Here is an 18,238-nt window from a genome sequence, read left to right as displayed (position 1 = left end):
AGCTAGCAGTGTGGAGAAAGGAGGATCACACAACGAGTGTCACTTCAATCTCCAAAAGCAAGTTTAAAGGGTCCCCTTTGAAAGGAGTGATGAAGAATAAATCCAACCTCATCTCTGTAGGCTGGCTCTTCTTTTCCCTACACCAAGCACAAGATGAGGAATCATTGAGCAGAATAAGAGAATTATGAATTGTAAAGGAGCAGAATGATGCAAAGAAGAAGAGGAGAAGTATAATTGTGATGACCTAGCTTGTTAATTTGAAGTCCTTATCATAGGAGTTGAAGTATAATTGGAAAGGAGGAAGGTGATTGTGAGCTGCAGTGATGCAGTGAGACCGTGCATATGTCCATCACTTTCCCTGTCTCCTTCTTCTTCTTGTTCCTGTTAATTAAGAACTAAGATGAGTGCGACTGTGAGCATGCAGTTGGGATGTTGCACTGGTTAAGAAAGATGATGGATAACTGCAGACGAATTAGCAATTGAATGCAAAAAAAGTTAATGATAAACACAAACAACTTAGTCTCTGTTTGGATGGGACGAGAGAAAATTCATTAACGGAAGGGAAAAGAAAAAAAAGAGAGAGAGGGAAAGGAAAAAGGGGAAAGAGAAGTATTTATGTTCTTTTTATTTGGGAGGAATGAAATGCTTATTAACTTAATATGTGTTACCATATTTGTGAAGAAAAAAAAGAGAATGAAAATTAAATATATAAAATTATAAAAATATTCTTATTTTTTAAAATAAATTTACATGTGAAAATAAGATGTATAACCATTAAATTGATTTAAGATTTTTCTTGTTAAAACCACTGATCAACTAAAATAATAATATTTATAATTTAAATAAATAAAAAAAGTAAAAAAATAATGAATAGACATACAATAAGCATGCGAAATATAGAATCGGTATACTTTGATACGATAAAAGATAAATCAGTATTTTTACATATATTTTATAAAAATTTACTGATGTATAAAAGGAATGAAAAGATCATGCTTAACTAGAGAAGTTTAAAAATTTTAAATAAAATAAATTATTTAAAAATATTTTAAAATAAAAATAAAATTGAAATAAGTAATATTTAAAATTATCTTTCTTTTTTTAAAGAAAATCTTTTTTTTTTGGATAAAGAAAAGCGTAAAAGGTGAGAGTTATATTAAACAGCAATGACAGCAGTTAAACTGATGTTGAAGGTCAAAAGATGTGTTATCAAAAATATTTATATGCTTTCATTGAGAGTTGAACTCAAGACCTCCCGCTTACTAAACGGGTGCTCTAACCAACTGAGCTATGAAAGCTGGATGTCTATTTCATTCAAATTATTATAATTTGTTATTTATTATGTGCGATGCTTATATCATAGAATTCCTTTTTTAAGTTTTTTCTTATAAATGCTATTTAAAATATTTAATATTTATAATCAAGATTAATAAAAATGATAGATTTTGGAGGCATTGTCTGGGCCCACAAATATCTATCATCCTCTGTTTTCCCGTTTAGTAACGTTGACACAGCGTAGTCATAAATTGCACGCCGCCGCAGCGGAAATGATCCCATCTCCGCCGTTGGTTTGCATCTCTGCGGCGCTCGCCGCCACCCGGGAATCTCATGCTCCGCCGCTGGCCGCTCTCTCTCTCTCTCTCTCTCTAAATCCATCGCTTTCAGTATTCCCTCCTAAAACCGCGTTTTTTGATCAATCTTATTCGGCTGCCTTTTCAATTGCCTCTCCTTTTGCCCGGTCTCTAGTCGTCGTCTTGATTGCAAAGTCTGACGCTTAGTCTTGATCTATTGGTTCTTCCATGTTGATAATTGCTTGTGGTGGAAATATTTGATCAGCTGGGTGATATTGTACTAATTTCGGGATTTTCTTTCTTCGCTTCGTCGTTTCCTGTTGTGTTTCCACCTTTGGCGAAGGGAGAATCAGAGGCTGCGAAAAATTAGGGATTTTGACTCGAAATTTCCTAATCGACGGAGCATAGCTGATTCTCGGGCTGCTGCGCGAAGATTGCATCTTGTTTGGAATTCATCGAGTTGGGGTTCTGCATGTGCCGGTGACTGAAGAGGAACCATATTTATCGATGATTGATTTCTCCAATTGGTTGCTTTTGATGGAGGCTTTACGGGTTTAGGGTCTTGAATCGCTGCTTAATTGCTATTGTTTCTGAATTATATCTGAAATCATTGGGCGTTTGGAAGAACTTTTGGAGCTTCCATCGCTTGTTTCTTTGGTCTCGGGTTACTTCTGCTCCATAGTGGCTGACGAGAAGGTTTTAAAAGAGTTTTCAGTGCAATTCGGTGCAAAAGGAGGCGCCTTTCTCGAGTTCAATGCAACAAGTACTACGCTCTAGGGATTAAGTTGAGGGAGGCAGACGTTCTTATGGGCTGTGTTTCCTCCAAAGCAACCAGGGGAAATGACGACGGGGAGTCTCAGAGGCCTAAGCGGAAGGCCTCGGGTAGATTGGTTTCTTCTTCAAGGAGGGAGGAGATTGGGGTTGCCGATGCGGGATTTAGCAATGATGGGAGCACAGCGAGGCTTATATCAAAGCCTCATGAAAATGTTGCTACTTCGCCTACCCCTTTGGCGATTGTTGGAGAGAAGAAGGTGTCTCCATCAGTTGAGACGATTGGATTGGGGGCTGTTCACCGGAGAGGGGACACCGTGGAGGCTCGTGCAAATATGGGAGAACCGAACTCAGTGGTTGTTGATGCAACTTCAGTGGGGCACAATATGGTGATATCTCATGTGCCAAATGGGTTCAGATTGGAGCACACTGCAGCAGGTTGGCCTTCTTGGCTCACTGCTGTTGCTGGGGAAGCAGTAAAAGGGTGGCTGCCTCGGAGAGCCGATACCTTTGAGAAATTAAACAAGGTAGGCAGTAGTCTAAGCACTACCATACTCTTCTCTGTTGCTAGTTTGCATTTATGAAGGAACTTGCCTATCTGTTTCTCTTGTGTGCTAGTTGTTTTTAGTTTTCTTTTATTCTTTTTTTTTGTCTATAAATCTTGATCTTAACTTGTAGTTGTATTTCCTGTTATCTATGTTGTTCTGTGACTGAAGCACTATTGTCTGGCTTGGCTGTGCATGGTTAATTTGGTGTTACAAATATGGATGAAGCAAGTGAAATTTGTACATATATGTAGGTTCGTGTGACAACATAGTTTTGCGGGAGCATATGTTGAAGTATACCTGATTGTTATAAGGAAATTATATCCATAAAAAATTAATTGAAATAAGATTTTATCAAAATGAACATTTATGAAATAGTCCACTCTTACTATATAGTTAATGTCTCTAAATTTAACCATTATGCAAAAACCATGTAGTACTTGAGCAAAAAAACTTACCTGTATCCTATATCATCAAATAGCTATTCCTTTATACTTCAGCATCTTTGTAGTCAAGGGGTCTCCTTATTTCTCAGTTTCGCGATATAAAAAGGCAACTCTGTGACTGCGCATCCATATTTTGACATATGCAATACTGATAAAGCACTCATAAGCAGTACGTTGATGCATAAAATCACTTTTAAAAATAATGGTCTAAATTAGCATTCTAATGCATTTGGTATCTATCTAATGTATTTTCTTAGCAGCATGTGCATCTCTTAGATTGATATCATAGTTGTATGGCATCTATGATTAAAATATATATAATTGTATGTGAATTTGCGAACCATATATGCTTTTGTTGCTATACTGCTACAGCTGTAGGGGATTCATATCTCCCTGAATAAATGGCAATTGTATGATATGTTCTTCTCAGCTTGTTTGATGCTTAAGTCATTTTAAATAGTTTTTTTTTTCTGCAGTCTCTGCTTAGTTGGATCTAGATTCTCTTTGGAGATAGATTTGTCCAAGTTTGAACCTCAATGGAGTCCTTAGCATGGTTAATGTTGTTATGCTGACAATGTTGTTGTATCTGCAGATTGGGCAAGGAACTTATAGCAGTGTGTACAAAGCCCGTGATCTTGAAACAGGCAAAATTGTGGCACTTAAGAAAGTACGATTTGCTAATGTAGATGCTGAAAGTGTACGGTTTATGGCAAGAGAAATACATATTCTAAGGAGGCTTGATCATCCAAATGTTGTAAAGCTTGAAGCTCTAGTTACGTCAAAAATGTCGTCTAACTTGTGTCTTGTTTTCGAATATATGGAACATGATCTTGCTGGATTAGTAGCAACACCCGGTATCAAGTTCACAGAGCCACAGGTATTTGGTTTTGTTATTTTATACATTTAATTTTGAGGTTTTCTTGATATTTTTATATTAATTGTCTCTACCAATAATATACAGGTCAAATGCTATATGCAACAACTATTATCTGGGCTTGAGCATTGCCATAGTCATTGTGTCTTGCATCGAGATATTAAAGGAGCAAATCTTTTGATTGACAATAATGGGATCCTGAAAATTGCAGACTTCGGACTAGCTACAATTTATAATCCCAACCACAAACAACACTTAACAAGCCGTGTGGTAACTCTGTGGTATCGTCCTCCTGAACTCTTGTTGGGTGCTACAGAATATTGTGTTGCAGTTGATATGTGGAGTGCAGGCTGCATTCTCGCTGAATTGCTTTCTGGACGACCTATTATGCCAGGAAGAACTGAGGTATCTCTTATGACGTGTGTCTCTTTTCAGTTTCAATATTCATGTATTGAGACGAGGCTTAGAAACTGTAACATATTCTTTTGTACAAGCAACTAATTTAGTTGAAGACTGTAGTCTTCCATTTTGGTTGCTAAAGAAGGGAAGATTTTGGGATACACTCTAGGTAGTCTCTTCTACCTATATATATAAAATGCTGCTAGGTAAACAATAGTTCTTTCCTTCCTTTCTTCTTCTTTTCTTCTTCCAGTGAGCCTCACCTGTAAGAACCCTTAAGGAAACTATGCCCCGGCTTTGGGTAGGTCTTATGGCGTTATCCTTGCCTTATCTTAGCCAACACAGGTCTTACTAGTCCTGGTTCTTTCAGTTACTGTTCAGTGAACAGAAAAGGACTGAGGAAACAAAAGAAAGAAGCAAGGAAGAAAGCTTATTGTTTACCTAGCCAGTGTTTTAGCCAGTCATGGTAAGTGTAGTAGTTATTAACAAGTAATGGAACACACCAAGTACTTAATATTAAACAGAACTTTCTACATAGAAAATTACATAAACTGAGCTGAATTGAAAACCAAAAGTTAAAACTTACAAGCACACAAGCACACTGAAGAGTACAAGGAAGGCTGAGGGAAGTAGTTTTCTTCGATGCTCTCAATGCATCAGGAAGATAGGTATTTATAGGCTAATATTTCTTCACGGCTAAGGAAGAATCTCTTAGTGGAGTAGCTTACTAGCTTAGAGCTTAGTTGTGTCAGAGAAGTAGTGGAGTCTTCATAGTTGTTCTTATCTTCTAGCTGAGTGGAGACGGTCGTCACTGCTGTTGTCATGGTTGTTGAGTGGATGTTGTCGTCATGGGTGACATCATGTTTCCATTATGTTGTCCAAATTAGCTTCTTCTGTTGGGTTGAATGAACCTGGAGTTGAAGGTTGGAGAGGTGGAGTGGGCAGCCGTGTTGAAGCCATATGGCTATAGGCTAAGTATGCATTAGCCACTAGTACAGAACTTGCTAATTTACGGGAAATCCAATGATCATACTTTTTCCTATATTTCTCACATACAACTTCATGTTTTGTATGGATTGGAAAGGGAAAATAGGCTGTTCCCATTTCCTGAGGCCAGTAAATTTTTTCAGTAAAAGATTCCCCAGCTAAAATGTAATCTTTTGGTGTATAATCCCGATCCCAGTACCATTGATTACCAAGTACTGCTGATTGCTATTCTATTAGCTATTGAGGAAGTGTTGTTCTGGCCTTCCAATGAACGTCTGGATCAGAGGGATAGTCTTCTTGTCCACAATGAAGACCATTGACATCATTAACATCTATTTTAATCAGATGTTTGTCTGGTTCTATTTTGATATCTTGCCATTCGGGAGGTGTGCTGTCAAGTGTTAGGATAACAAAAGTTTCCTATTTCTTTTAGTATTTCAAACAGCAAGATATTCTGTTAGTTCAACAAATAAAAACCATGGTAAAACAAATACCCACTTTAACATTACCATTAGATACAGACTATTTAGTCATTGAAACAGACGGAAGTGAACTTGGATGGGGAGGAGTTTTACTAAAGAAAAAAAACAAAGTATGACCCTAAAATATCAGAAGTAATCTGTAGATAGGAAACTTTTGTTATCCTAACACTTGACAGCACACCTCCCGAATGGCAAGATATCAAAATAGAACCAGCCAAACATCTGATTAAAATAGATGTTAATGATGTCAACGGTCTTCATTGTGGACAAGAAGACTATCCCTCTGATCCAGACGTTCATTGGAAGGCCAGAACAACATTTCCTGAACAGCTAATAGAATGACGATCAGCAGTACTTGGTAATCAATGGTACTGGGATCGGGATTATACACCAAAAGATTACATTTTAGCTGGGGAATCTTTTATTGAAAAAATTTACTCGCCTCAGGAAATGGGAACAGCCTATTTTCCCTTTCCAATCCATACAAAACATGAAGCTGTATATGAGAAATACAGGAAAAAGTATGATCATTGGATTTCCCGTAAATTAGCAAGTTTTGTACTAGTGGCTAATGCATACTTAGCCCGTAGCCATATGGCTTCAACACGGCTGCCCACTCCACCTCTCCAACCTCCAAGTCCAGGTTCATTCAACCCAACATAAGAAGCTAATTTGGACAACATAATGGAAACATGACGTCACCTATGACGACAACATCCACTCAACAACCATGACAACAGCAGTGACGACCGTCTCCACTCAGCTAGAAGATAAGAACAACTATGAAGACTCCACTACTTCTCTGACACAACTAAGCTCTAAGCTAGTAAGCTACTCCACTAAGAGATTCTTCCTTAGCCATGAAGAAATATTAGCCTATAAATACCTATCTTCCTGATGCATTGAGAGCATCGAAGAAAACTACTTCCCTCAGCCTTCCTTGTACTCTTCAGTGTGCTGTGTGCTTGTAAGTTTTAGCTTTTGGTTTTCAGTTCAACTCAGTTTATGTAATTTTCTATGTAAAAAGTTCTGTTTAATATTAAGTACTTGGTGTGTTCCATTACTTGTTAATAACTACTACACTTACCATGACTGGCTAAAACATTGGCTAGGTAAACAATAAGCTTTCTTCCTTGCTTCTTTCTTTTGTTTCCTCAGTCCTTTTCTGTTCACTGAACAGTAACTGAAAGAACCAGGACTAGTAAGACCTGTGCTGGCTAAGGTAAGGCAAGGCTAACGCCATAAGACCTACCCAAAGTCGGGGCATAATTTCCTTAAGGGTTCTTACAGGTGAGGCTCACTGGAAGAAGAAAAGAAGAAGGAAAGAACTATTGTTTACCTAGCAGCACTTCTACTATCACCAACTAGTTTGACATACACAACCATAACCATATTTTTAAGAAAAATTTAGCACAGAAAAATTATGGCACAGAAAAATGAATGGCACAGAAATATTACACAGAAATATTCCACAGAAATATTATCGTTACCAACACACACCTTAGATTTTACACCAATTGCGACAGCTATAGTACTCCGTTATCTTTACCCAAACTTTGGGTTAAACCTCTCAATCATCCTAATATCCATCTGATTCTTGGTCTGAATTTCCTTATTGCCGTTGATCGCGCTTTACTTCTCACGAAAGACTATGCTCTTTTTTTTTCTTCCCCTGTAATTTCTCCTATTGTTTCGGATTATCTTGCTCGCGTGCGAAAGCGTGGTGATACCCCGGCTCCACGTGATCCAACTCCATGTGACCAGATACAACAACTACCAAAATGCTCTTGCCCCGATAAAGATTCCTCTTGTTCTTATTCTTTGACATACCTACAGGAAAACTAGACGTACTTGGCTGTATAAGCCCAAATATTGACAGCAATAGTGATGATGACCATGAGATACCTACAGACTACCTTAAGCCCTCTTATCTGTTGCATTTACTAACCACACAGGAAGATCTAGAGCATTTTCTCTCCAGACTAGAGAAATTAGAAATTATAGGAGAAAACCCTACTAAGTATTGGGATAAAGACAAAGTATATTGTAAACTAAATATTATAAATCCAGATCTCACTATTAAAGCACAAGACTTAACTTATACAAATTGAGAAACAGAAGAATGCAAAATGCATATAACACAATTATTAGCCTTACAAGCCATACAAAGATCCACCTCTAGACATAGAAGTCCTACCTTCATTGTTAATAAGGGAGCTGTCAGAGAAGTAGTGGAGTCTTCATAGTTTTATATATATATATATATATATATATATATATATATATATATATATATTATTCATCAACATAATGTTATATATAACCCTTGTAATATACACTACTTATAAATCAGTCCATAACACTCTTCAAGTCGGTGCAGAGATACTGTGCAACTGCAACTTGCTACGGAGATGCTCAATTTTAGGAGCTCTTAAAAGATTTAGTGAACAAGTTAGCTAGTTGATCATTAGAGCTCATAAATAATGTAACAATTTTGTTGAACTGCACTTTCTCTCTACAAAATGACAATCAATCTTTACGTGTTTTGTTCTCTCTTGGAACACTAGATCAGAAGTTTAAGTTATGTGGATGGCAGTTTGGTTGTCACAATACAATTCATTTGTTCTTTAGGAGCATATCGTAACTCATCTAATAGTTGACTAACCCAAATAAGTTCAAATGTAGCTAGGCCGTAGCTTTATACTATACCTATACACTCGATTTAGCCACAACACTTTGCTTCTTTCTTTTCTAAAAAATCTATTTACCTCCCAAAAGGATGTAGTAACCCAATTAGATCCACATCCATGTCGTACTCATAACTATGTCCAAGTAACATAGGTAGAACCATGATTAGAATAGGAAGGTAAATGATGCAGGAGGATTCGAAGATTTTTATTACTAATTTTGATAATTTTTATTTTTAGTAATTTTTGGAGTTTTTGCTATTTAGAGTAGTTTTGAAAATTTCTATTTGAGGATTTTAAATCCGTTTAAGATTTTTAGGATTTCGAGTCTATCAAGAATTTGTCCTAGGATTTTATATTTGAGGATTTTAAGTCCGTTTAGATTTTTTAGGATTTTAAGTCTGTTAAGAAATTTTTTCTTTTTATTAGGATTTTTTTGGGGTTTGGTCTATATAATATCTTATGAGTTGATGTTTAAGGAAAGAAATTTTGATTTAATAATATTTTTCGACAGTGTCGTTTGTTTCCCTATCTCTTGTTTTTCTTTCGAATCAATAGGTTTTAGAAGATTATTTCTAACGTTCGCAGTTGAACCAACGGAATCAATATTGTCCGCAGAATAATCGCTATCTTGTCCCGTATCAGTTGATATTAGAGCTCTCAGATCCGATGAATCGTCGTCGTGGTCGTGATTATGATCGTGATAGACAGGTTTTAGCTGAGGAAGTCTTACATTGTGATCGTAACACTCAAGATGAGATTCTTGATCTACAGAGACAAGTTACAAAGTGATTCCAACGTCTAACGGTGCAAGATTTAAAGAATCGTAAGTTCTTTTATCCTAATTCTTTCACTTTTAAAAATTCCTATCACAATCGCGAAAGCTATGTTCGAAAGAAGCGGTATAAAGATATTGTATTTTTAGTTGATCTTCTTAAATTTTCTAGGACTAAGGAATTTGTTAATTGACTTAACGAAGTGGAGATAATTTTTTATTATGAGGAAGTGCTTGATCGTGTAAAAGTCAAATTGGTCGTCATCAAACTTACCGGCCGAGCATCAACATGGTGGCAGCAATTGCGATGCTTACGAGACAGACAGGGAAAAGTCAAGATTATTGATTGGGAGAGGATGAAACATGAAGATGAAGAGTCACTTTCTTTCTTTCGGCTACACTCAGACTATGTTTCAACTACATCAGGAGTTGAGGCAGAATGCAAGATCGGTCGATGATTACACGAAGGAGTTTTACCAGTTGATTGAGGGATTTAAAATCAACCACCTCGCCACCTACAACTTCAAGAGAACGTCGGCTCCATAGCGCCTCTACATCCCCTTTCCTCTTACGGCGACGAAGACAACCATGAAGATGCGAACCTCGACAACATCGAGGATGATCAGTCCTACTCTCTCGATCGTCCAATCACAGGAGGCAGCGAAGATGATGACAAGATCGAAATATTTGTTAATCCAGTTTATGACGATGTTGACGAAGAGAAGATAGACCTAGACGAAGCGTTGATCGAAGACCAAAAGCCCACTTTGTCCGATGACAATTGACAACCTGATTCATCTATTGACGAAACCCCAGTCTCCATCATTTCGCCTTGCATTGACCTGACGCCCCAATTTATTCAACATGACGAATGAGATCGAGTCAACTGGCGAGCCAACATACGACGAGGATGAAGTTGTTGATGAAATAGTCAATGACCCAATTCTCGGCGTCGATGTTGGCAGGTTGCTCAATCAAGCCCTTGTCAATGGTTTCGGATGCGCCGACGGTTCCACTGCATAGGAGGTTTCTCCTTCAAAGAAAGCACAAAGCCTTGTCCAAAATTTTATTAACCATTCAGATGATTTAACTTCAACAAACATGATGTTACATCAAATAAATTTATCCAAGAATATAGAAAATATAGATACTTTGGTTGTATTAGAAGGATATGAGCAAATGCAAATAGAGGTTTCACCAAAGAAACAGTAGATGATTATGATTTGAATAAAGACATTCTTATGGAAGAAGGAAATCAAGGGAAGCCAACTGTCACTTCAACAATATCGCCCTCTTCAGTACATATGTCTTGTCAATCTTAAATTACATGTCAACTAATTTGCGAGTTTTAATTACTGTAGCTATTCCAATTTCTTTTTTGAGATCCTGCGGAAAGATCTTGGAACGCGGAGCTCTAAGCCTTGGTCGTTGTGTTACTTGGGAGGTGGGTAGCGGCTCATTGGATCTGCTAGGCCCGACTCTAGTAATCATGGGGAAGGTGGCGGTGACAAAGACGGTGGTGAGCGCTATGATTGCATGCATGGTGGCAGTGCTCATTGTGCGTCACTGTATGCGGAGTTCGAGCTTGTGGTCGTGGGTCGTTGTAGTGATCAGAGCAGGACGCTTTGCCTATCTGGAAGTTGCGACAAGTAGCAGACGCGATGACAGTGGAGATGACGGTGGATGCTACCGAATTGATGTCAGAGGATCTTTCTCCTGGACGATCACCTGATGCTATTTTAAAATTGAGGACGAGTTCTTTCAACCTGGGACAACTGATACAGAAGGATTCGAAGATTTTTATTACTAATTTTGGTAATTTTTATTTTTAGTAATTTTAAAAATTTTTGGTATTTAGAGTAGTTTTGAAAATTTCTATTTGAGAATTTTAAGTCCGTTTAGGATCTTTAGGATTTCGAGTCTGTTAAGCATTTGTCTTAGGATTTTATATTTGAGGATTTAAGTCCGTTTAGATTTTTTAGGATTTCGAGTCTGTTAAGAAAGTTTTTTTTATTAGGATTTTTTTAGGATTTGAGTCTATATAACATCTTATGAGTTAATGTTTAAGGAAAGAAGTTTTGGTTTAATAATATTTTTTGGCAAATGTCTTTTATTTTCCTATCTCTTGTTAATCTTTCGAATCAATAGATTTTAGAAGATTGTTTCCGACAGTCGAACCAACGGAATCAATATTGCTCGCAGGATAATCGCTATCTCGTCCCGCGTCAGTAAACAAGCTTAGTTCAATTGAGCTTGATTGTGTTTGAGCTTGGTTGTTTATCTTATTAAAGCTTATAAGGCATGTTCAAGCTTATTGAGCTTGTTTAATTAAAAGCTTATCAATCTCCACCCGAGTTCAAGCTTTTGACAAGTCCAACTAGAGGTAAGGTGGTCTTTATAATTTAGTTAAAACATCAGTCCAATTAATGAAATTTATATTAATTTAACATATTGTAGTGAATTTGATGTTGCAAATTTGTAAGATACCAAAAATAACAAACATAAGTAGATTATAAATATATATGTGTGTTCAAGCTTGTTGAGCTCATCTAATAAAAGGCTTATCAAGCTCCACTCGAGCTCAAGCTTTTGAGGAGCTCAACTAGAGGTAAGGCAACTGTTATAATTTAGTTAAAACATCAATTCAATAAATGAAATTTATATTAATTTAACATATTGTGCTGAATTTGGAGCTACAAAATTCAACACAAATAGTATTATATATGTGTATGTGTGTGTAATATTCTTTGAATCTTTAATAAAAAACTAAAGAAATAAGATAAAAATGGAGGCTTAGACAAGTTTTTAAATAAATTTGATCATGGATTATTCACGAGTTTTATTTATAAACATTAACAAGTGGAACCCACTAGTGTTCAAGCTTGTTGAATCTACTTTATGTTAAATGAGCATTAACGAATCTTATCAAATCAAGTATTGATTTTGTTCATGACATTTTTTTTTCATTTATAAACCTACTAAGATCATCCAACTTGGCCATGTGAGACAATGGACTGCCCTTCCCACAACAAGCAAACCATGTACCATACTTGGTAATTTTTTTGGCATTCCCTTAATTGGTGCATCTAAAGTATTTGGACTTGGGCACCTGACAAGTAAAATCAATGTGCCTTGTTTGAGACATAACCCAACAATGATATAAATCCACATCAACTCATATCTGTATAAATCTTTGATTCTTCCCCACCCTAAATCGCAGCTTAACTGTGGTTGGGCTTAATTGGCAATCCACCAAGGCCTCATGCCATATGAACTAGTGGGTTAGCTCTGATACAATATTGCCAAAGGGCTAACTCCACTATTTAAAATTCCTTGCCATTGGTTGGAGATTTCCACTGCATATAAAGCCTATTGAGAGCTCCCAACTTGGCAATTGGGACTAAGAAGTTTCCTTGCCCATCACTAGCCAATCCTTTGCTTCACTCGGCAACTCTGAGGGGCCACTAACTCATTCAGTGCATTAGGTTGCCTAGATTAAGGTGCTTGGCAGGTAGAAGTTGTGCTTTGGTGAGTTGCACAACAACGATGCAGGTTCACATAAAAGCTATATCCAATTATGATATGGTAGATCCAAATAAAATGGAAGAAAAAATATTTAATACAATAAGAGGCAAGTGATCCTTTTCACTTTTTGGGTGCACCCTTGTAGGGATAATGAAGTATTTTTCCTCCCTAAAGATAGAGTGGCTATACTGATCTTAGAACTTGGAATTGAAATTGTCATTTTACTGGACTAGTAATTATGCCAGTCGGAGTTGTTCCATCCAAATGTCACAATTTAGTCAAACATAATAATTAAGATTTAATACAATAAAAGGCAAGTGATCCTTTTCTTTTCATGCATCCTTGTAGGGATAATGATCTATTTTCCTCTTTAAAGATAGAGTGCCAATACTGGTTTCAGAACTTGGAATGCAATTGTCATTTTACTGGACTAAAGTAATCATGCCAGTCAAAGCTATTCATCCGAATGTCATAATTTAGTCAAGTATGGTATGATGATACATTCCAAGTATTACTCCATGGTACGTGGTACAAAGCACACCATACCTTAAGTTCTAATATTCTTTTATGTGATTAAAAAAGCCCAGGTCAGTTGGCAAAGGGCTTCCATTGGGTAGAGTGAATAAAAGGAAGAACTATATTGCACTTTCAATCCTTCTTCGAAAATCAAATATCTAATTAAATATTTAATTACTAAATTTATGAGTTTTAATCTGTGGTATGAAGTTTCTTTTTTAGTGAAAATCAGAAACTAGATCTGTGTGTTACTATGAGTAAAAATATTTAAAGAAGGTTGTGTTTTTTAAGCTTTTGCTAGCTATAATTTGATTACTTGTGATGTATTGCAATGGCATCAAAACATTGGTTATTCTTGATCTATAGGTGGAGCAATTGCACAAGATATTCAAATTGTGTGGCTCACCTTCTGAGGAGTACTGGAGGACCTCAAAGTTACCTCATGCTACCTCTTTTAAGCCCCAACAACCATACCCACGGCGTGTTAGGGAGACTTTTAAAGATTTCCCCTCTGTTGCTTTAGATCTTCTTGATCATCTACTTTCAGTAGATCCAGCAGACCGTGGAACTGCAGCTTATGCCCTCAAGAGTGAAGTAAGATTATTGTTTTCAAGTTCTACTTTCTACATTTTTTTTCATCATTATGTATTTTTACTTGCTCTTGTAGGTTTTTGACCCTAAAATCTACTGTTTTTTTTTCTTTATTTTACATTGTCTTTTGGTAGATATTGCTTTTCGCTGACAGATGATGAATGCTGTCTTTTTTACCTTGTATAGCGTTTGGATGATTCATGTACTGTTTTAACAATGAATTCACTTGGCTCTGAAACTCAAATGAAATTTGTCACATTAACTTATTTACATGGTCTAGCACATTATTTAGTTCCTCACTTCCTTTCAAGTATACTCTAACTAGTTCAATTCAATGCTGAACAAGGTGTGAATTTTGAGCATATTTCATATGTAGTTCTAAACATAGAATTGTAGAACTCCTGCCGGGTGAATTTGTTGAGTGGCATTGTCTATTGAGCTAATCCCGATACTAAATTATGACTCCTCTGTTGGAGGATCATGCATAATCAATGGCATTTCACCATAGAATTAGTGTTGATTCTGAAATGTTTTAACATCTTTTTTACTTTGTTTATAACACATATTTCTTTCAAATTTTTTAGGTCATAATAGAAATTAACAGCGTTCTGATAATTCCTAATTCCCAGTTCTTTGAAATCCTAATCTCATAGAGCTGACATTTAGTTGGTTCTCTTTTCAGTTCTTCACTACAAAGCCTTTTCCCTGTGATCCTTCAAGTCTACCGAAATACCCTCCATCCAAGGAATATGATGCTAAACTTCGAAATGAGGAAGCTAGAAGGTGAGATTCTTATTGACTGCCGAAAAGTAACAATGCATTTGGTTCTGATAAAATTAGAAATAAGTAAACAAGCCTTCATATGCTCCATAATCTGAATTTCCCTGCTTTTCCAGCTGATAACAAACATTATCTTTGATATCAGACAACGAGAAGCAGCTATGGAAGTCCATCGTATTATGCAAGGAAGCACAAAACAAATGCCTATTTCTCACGGAAACATGGAGTCACAGGTATCGTGCCTGGTTTATGTTTTGTTGCTTATGCTCTTTAATAGGAAAACACTTCAAAATTTAGGGCTCTTGATGCTCATCCCGCCTGTGTATAAGAAACAAATGATTGCACCATAGACGAGTTTTCGGTTTTATATGCTCATTGAAGCAAGATTTTTTTATTCTAGCTTCTTGTGGATCACTTTTCAAATTACAGTACAGATTTCACTAATTTTCATGTATAAAAATTCTTCACCAATTGGCAACTATTTTATTCAGCCATGTTCAGGCAACAATGCATGCATATGATTTTTCTTTTTCTTTTCTCGAAGCAAAAGTGAATGACTATATGACCTTATTCGTATAAAACAAAAGTCGAAGAAGAACAAAAAGAGGAGAAATATTAGTAGAATGGCTAGCTGTTGATCAATGTTATTTAGAATTAAGGGGAAATGTTGTGGCTATAATCAAGCAAATATAGATTGGCCATTTTGAGGTTATACTATTTAATATTAACTGTGATTAAAATCTCATCTTTTTGTATGGCTCCCTGCCTGAAGATTGCACCTCCAAAGAAACAAATAAAAATCCAATCAACTCTTACTTGATCTCTCTCATCATTGTTCCTCAATTTATTGTCTTTCACCAGTAAACCACTCAATTTCCTAAGTGAACCCCTAATTCTTTTTCTTAATTTACATGTATCGTGGTGATGGCAATCTATGCAGACGCGCAAGATAAATGGAAATGCCAGAACTAGCAGTGACAAGTATAAGCCAACAAAGGAGGCATTGCAAGGTCTCGCTATGGATCTTCCTACAAGAAATGTCGAGAATGGCTTTCCTTATGGTGGTCCTTTGAGATACTCTGGTCGTTTGTCGACAACAGGATTGCCCACTGGTATAGAAATGGACACACATATAGGCAGAGCTGGAGACTTTCCCACAACCTCTGGTCTGGTGGTTGCTAGAAGCAATACCGAAAGGTTGGATCGCAACCGGAGCAACAAATACACACATCTTCCAGTGAACCAAGTTAGCTCCAAGTACAGCCATCTTGATGTCTCTGATTCATCCAGTCGGCAAAAATGGACTCACCACCTGCTGAATGGGCCTTCCTACTCCCAAAAAAAGGAAGACAAACTACAATACAAGGAATCAACTACTGTAAGTTCTAATACAATCGCAAAAGTGGCTCAATAGTGAATCCTTTATTCTTTTTCCAAAAATAAATTGGAACTCTTTGCTCTGTTTGTTTTAGAATTTCAAACTTGTAACTCAAAAATAGATGAAACAATCACTCTTGCCCGTGATCTTTAACAAAATCTCAACTGGTGAATCTAGTATTTGTTCAGTTTTCCTCTTATATCCCTTCTGAACTATGCATCATTTAAATTTCGTGTCTACCGCGATGCTTTTCAGGGTCATGGAAATAAGAAGAATCAGGATCACTATTCTGGACCTCTTATGCCTGCAGGTGGAAACTTTGAAGAGGTCCTCAGAGAACATGAGCGCCAAATCCAGCAGGCTGTACGCAGAGCCCGCCATGATAGACTCAAACCAAAGAACTATGGCCAGGGCCCCCAATTCGAGTCCCTACCCTATGCCGGTAGGAACAGCAGGCCAGATCATTAGGCAATTCAGAAACTCACATTTCCTGTTCTCCTCAATGAAACGACCACATTGGAACACAAAGTTTTGTCAATCCTCATGAAGGTCCAACTATCCAATGCAAACCAAAGCTTCAAATGTAAATGAAAGGGTTTGAAGCACAGGTTCCCAAATGTTTGCTACCTACAGCTTTTCCTTTTGACAGGAATTTTAGCTTGACTCAGAATCACTTATTAGCTACCAAAACCATAGATGAGACATCAAGTGTATATGATACAGGCAATTTAGCTCTTCCTAAATAACTTCCAGGAAAAAAGTTCTCTTTTTTTAAACAGAAATACATTTTGTGTGGATGTACAAGTACAGAAGATATGGTATTTTGGGAGAGGCTTGGATACTGAAACCAAATATGTAACATCAATTAAAAGTAAAATTTGTATTTATTGAATTTCATTTTGTTTGCAATGAATCAAGAAGTCAGAGAAAACTCTGCAAATTGGCGTGTACAAAAGATCAGAAATGTTTTACCAAACAGGACAATGGAAATACTACTTTTATGTGACTGGATCGAGCTGTTGAGACAGCACCTCTGCACATTCTCCTCAGTGTTCTTCGCAGCAGCAACTCCTAACTTGTCCCTCTACCATCGTGAATAGACATGATGAAGTCATTAAAGGTCTTCCTCATTTTGAGTATCATTGTAATCTTTTGTAACACTACCATTTTTCTTCTTCTTTTTTCAATAGTTTTATGTGATTTAGTAGAGTCTTGGCTTCCTTTTCATGCGTTAAGCAAGCAGCGGGCGTTGATTTAAAATACGGACAGGAGCTTGAAGATGAGAAAAGTTGAGATTCACGCACGGAGCATTGGTGTCTTAATTTCCATAGATCCTGAAAGCTCCTTCTTTGTTGGAATCCGCTACCCCTGCGGTTCTATATGATCGGCTTTACGATCATCTATGAGGAGATAAATCGAGAAGCTGCAGTTGGTTAATACGGGAGGACATTATTTTGACTTCGCTGAATTTTCACTTTTGTCCACTTCAACACGTCTGTCTCATACAAAGCAATTCAACTATACTCCGGGGATGAATAAACTCCTTCTTCATGTATGTGAAATTTGCTTGGACCAGATCGAAGAATTAATTCTCTGCCATTTCGAAGTCAATTGTAATGACTCAGAATTCCTGCATTTGATACGAGAATTGGAAACGCAAGAAGATTTCAGATGACGAAGGTTGAAGCTTCTTTCTCTTGGAAAATTGATTGATTGATTCTAAGTGAATTTCGTGGGGGGAAAAAATGGAAATTGAACAGGAAATTGATTAAAATTTACATTTTCAAATAGAGAATTTTAGAGTATTTAATTAATCAAAATTTTTAATTTCAAATGAATAAAAAAATTAATTATTAAAATGAGCCGAAATAAAAGTTGGCACTTAAAATTGTGGCCTTCCTAGTATGGTGC

The 18,238-nt window shown here is 36.7% G+C and overlaps 1 protein-coding gene and 1 non-coding gene across 3 annotated transcripts; one reads left to right on the top strand and one right to left on the bottom strand.

The window, feature by feature from the left end:
• Nucleotides 1-1,224: 1,224 nt before the first annotated feature.
• On the bottom strand, nucleotides 1,225-1,298 carry TRNAT-AGU (transfer RNA threonine (anticodon AGU)). The gene has a single exon. It is a non-coding gene; the product is annotated as a tRNA-Thr (tRNA).
• Nucleotides 1,299-1,719: 421 nt separating this feature from the next.
• On the top strand, nucleotides 1,720-17,214 carry LOC141825990 (putative serine/threonine-protein kinase At1g54610). 2 transcript variants are annotated; one of them, XM_074713251.1, is made up of 8 exons: nucleotides 1,720-2,869; nucleotides 3,926-4,210; nucleotides 4,295-4,612; nucleotides 13,945-14,172; nucleotides 14,852-14,952; nucleotides 15,095-15,182; nucleotides 15,890-16,327; nucleotides 16,583-17,214. In XM_074713251.1, exons 1-8 carry the CDS (start codon nucleotides 2,378-2,380, stop codon nucleotides 16,793-16,795), a joined length of 2,163 nt encoding a protein of 720 aa, XP_074569352.1. In that variant the 5' UTR covers nucleotides 1,720-2,377; the 3' UTR covers nucleotides 16,796-17,214. The 2 variants fall into 2 exon arrangements, with proteins under 2 accessions (XP_074569352.1, XP_074569353.1); XM_074713252.1 differs by lacking the exon at nucleotides 16,583-17,214 and adding an exon at nucleotides 16,422-16,495.
• The last annotated feature ends 1,024 nt before the right edge of the window (nucleotides 17,215-18,238 follow it).

This window comes from Curcuma longa, chromosome 4 (genome assembly GCF_044706935.1).
Source record: "Curcuma longa cultivar G26 ecotype Majalengka, Jawa Barat chromosome 4, ITB_CL_G26_1.1, whole genome shotgun sequence".
NCBI lineage: Eukaryota > Viridiplantae > Streptophyta > Magnoliopsida > Zingiberales > Zingiberaceae > Curcuma > Curcuma longa.
Note: the sequence above shows the minus strand (reverse complement) of the source record. Positions and strands in the feature narration are given on the sequence as shown.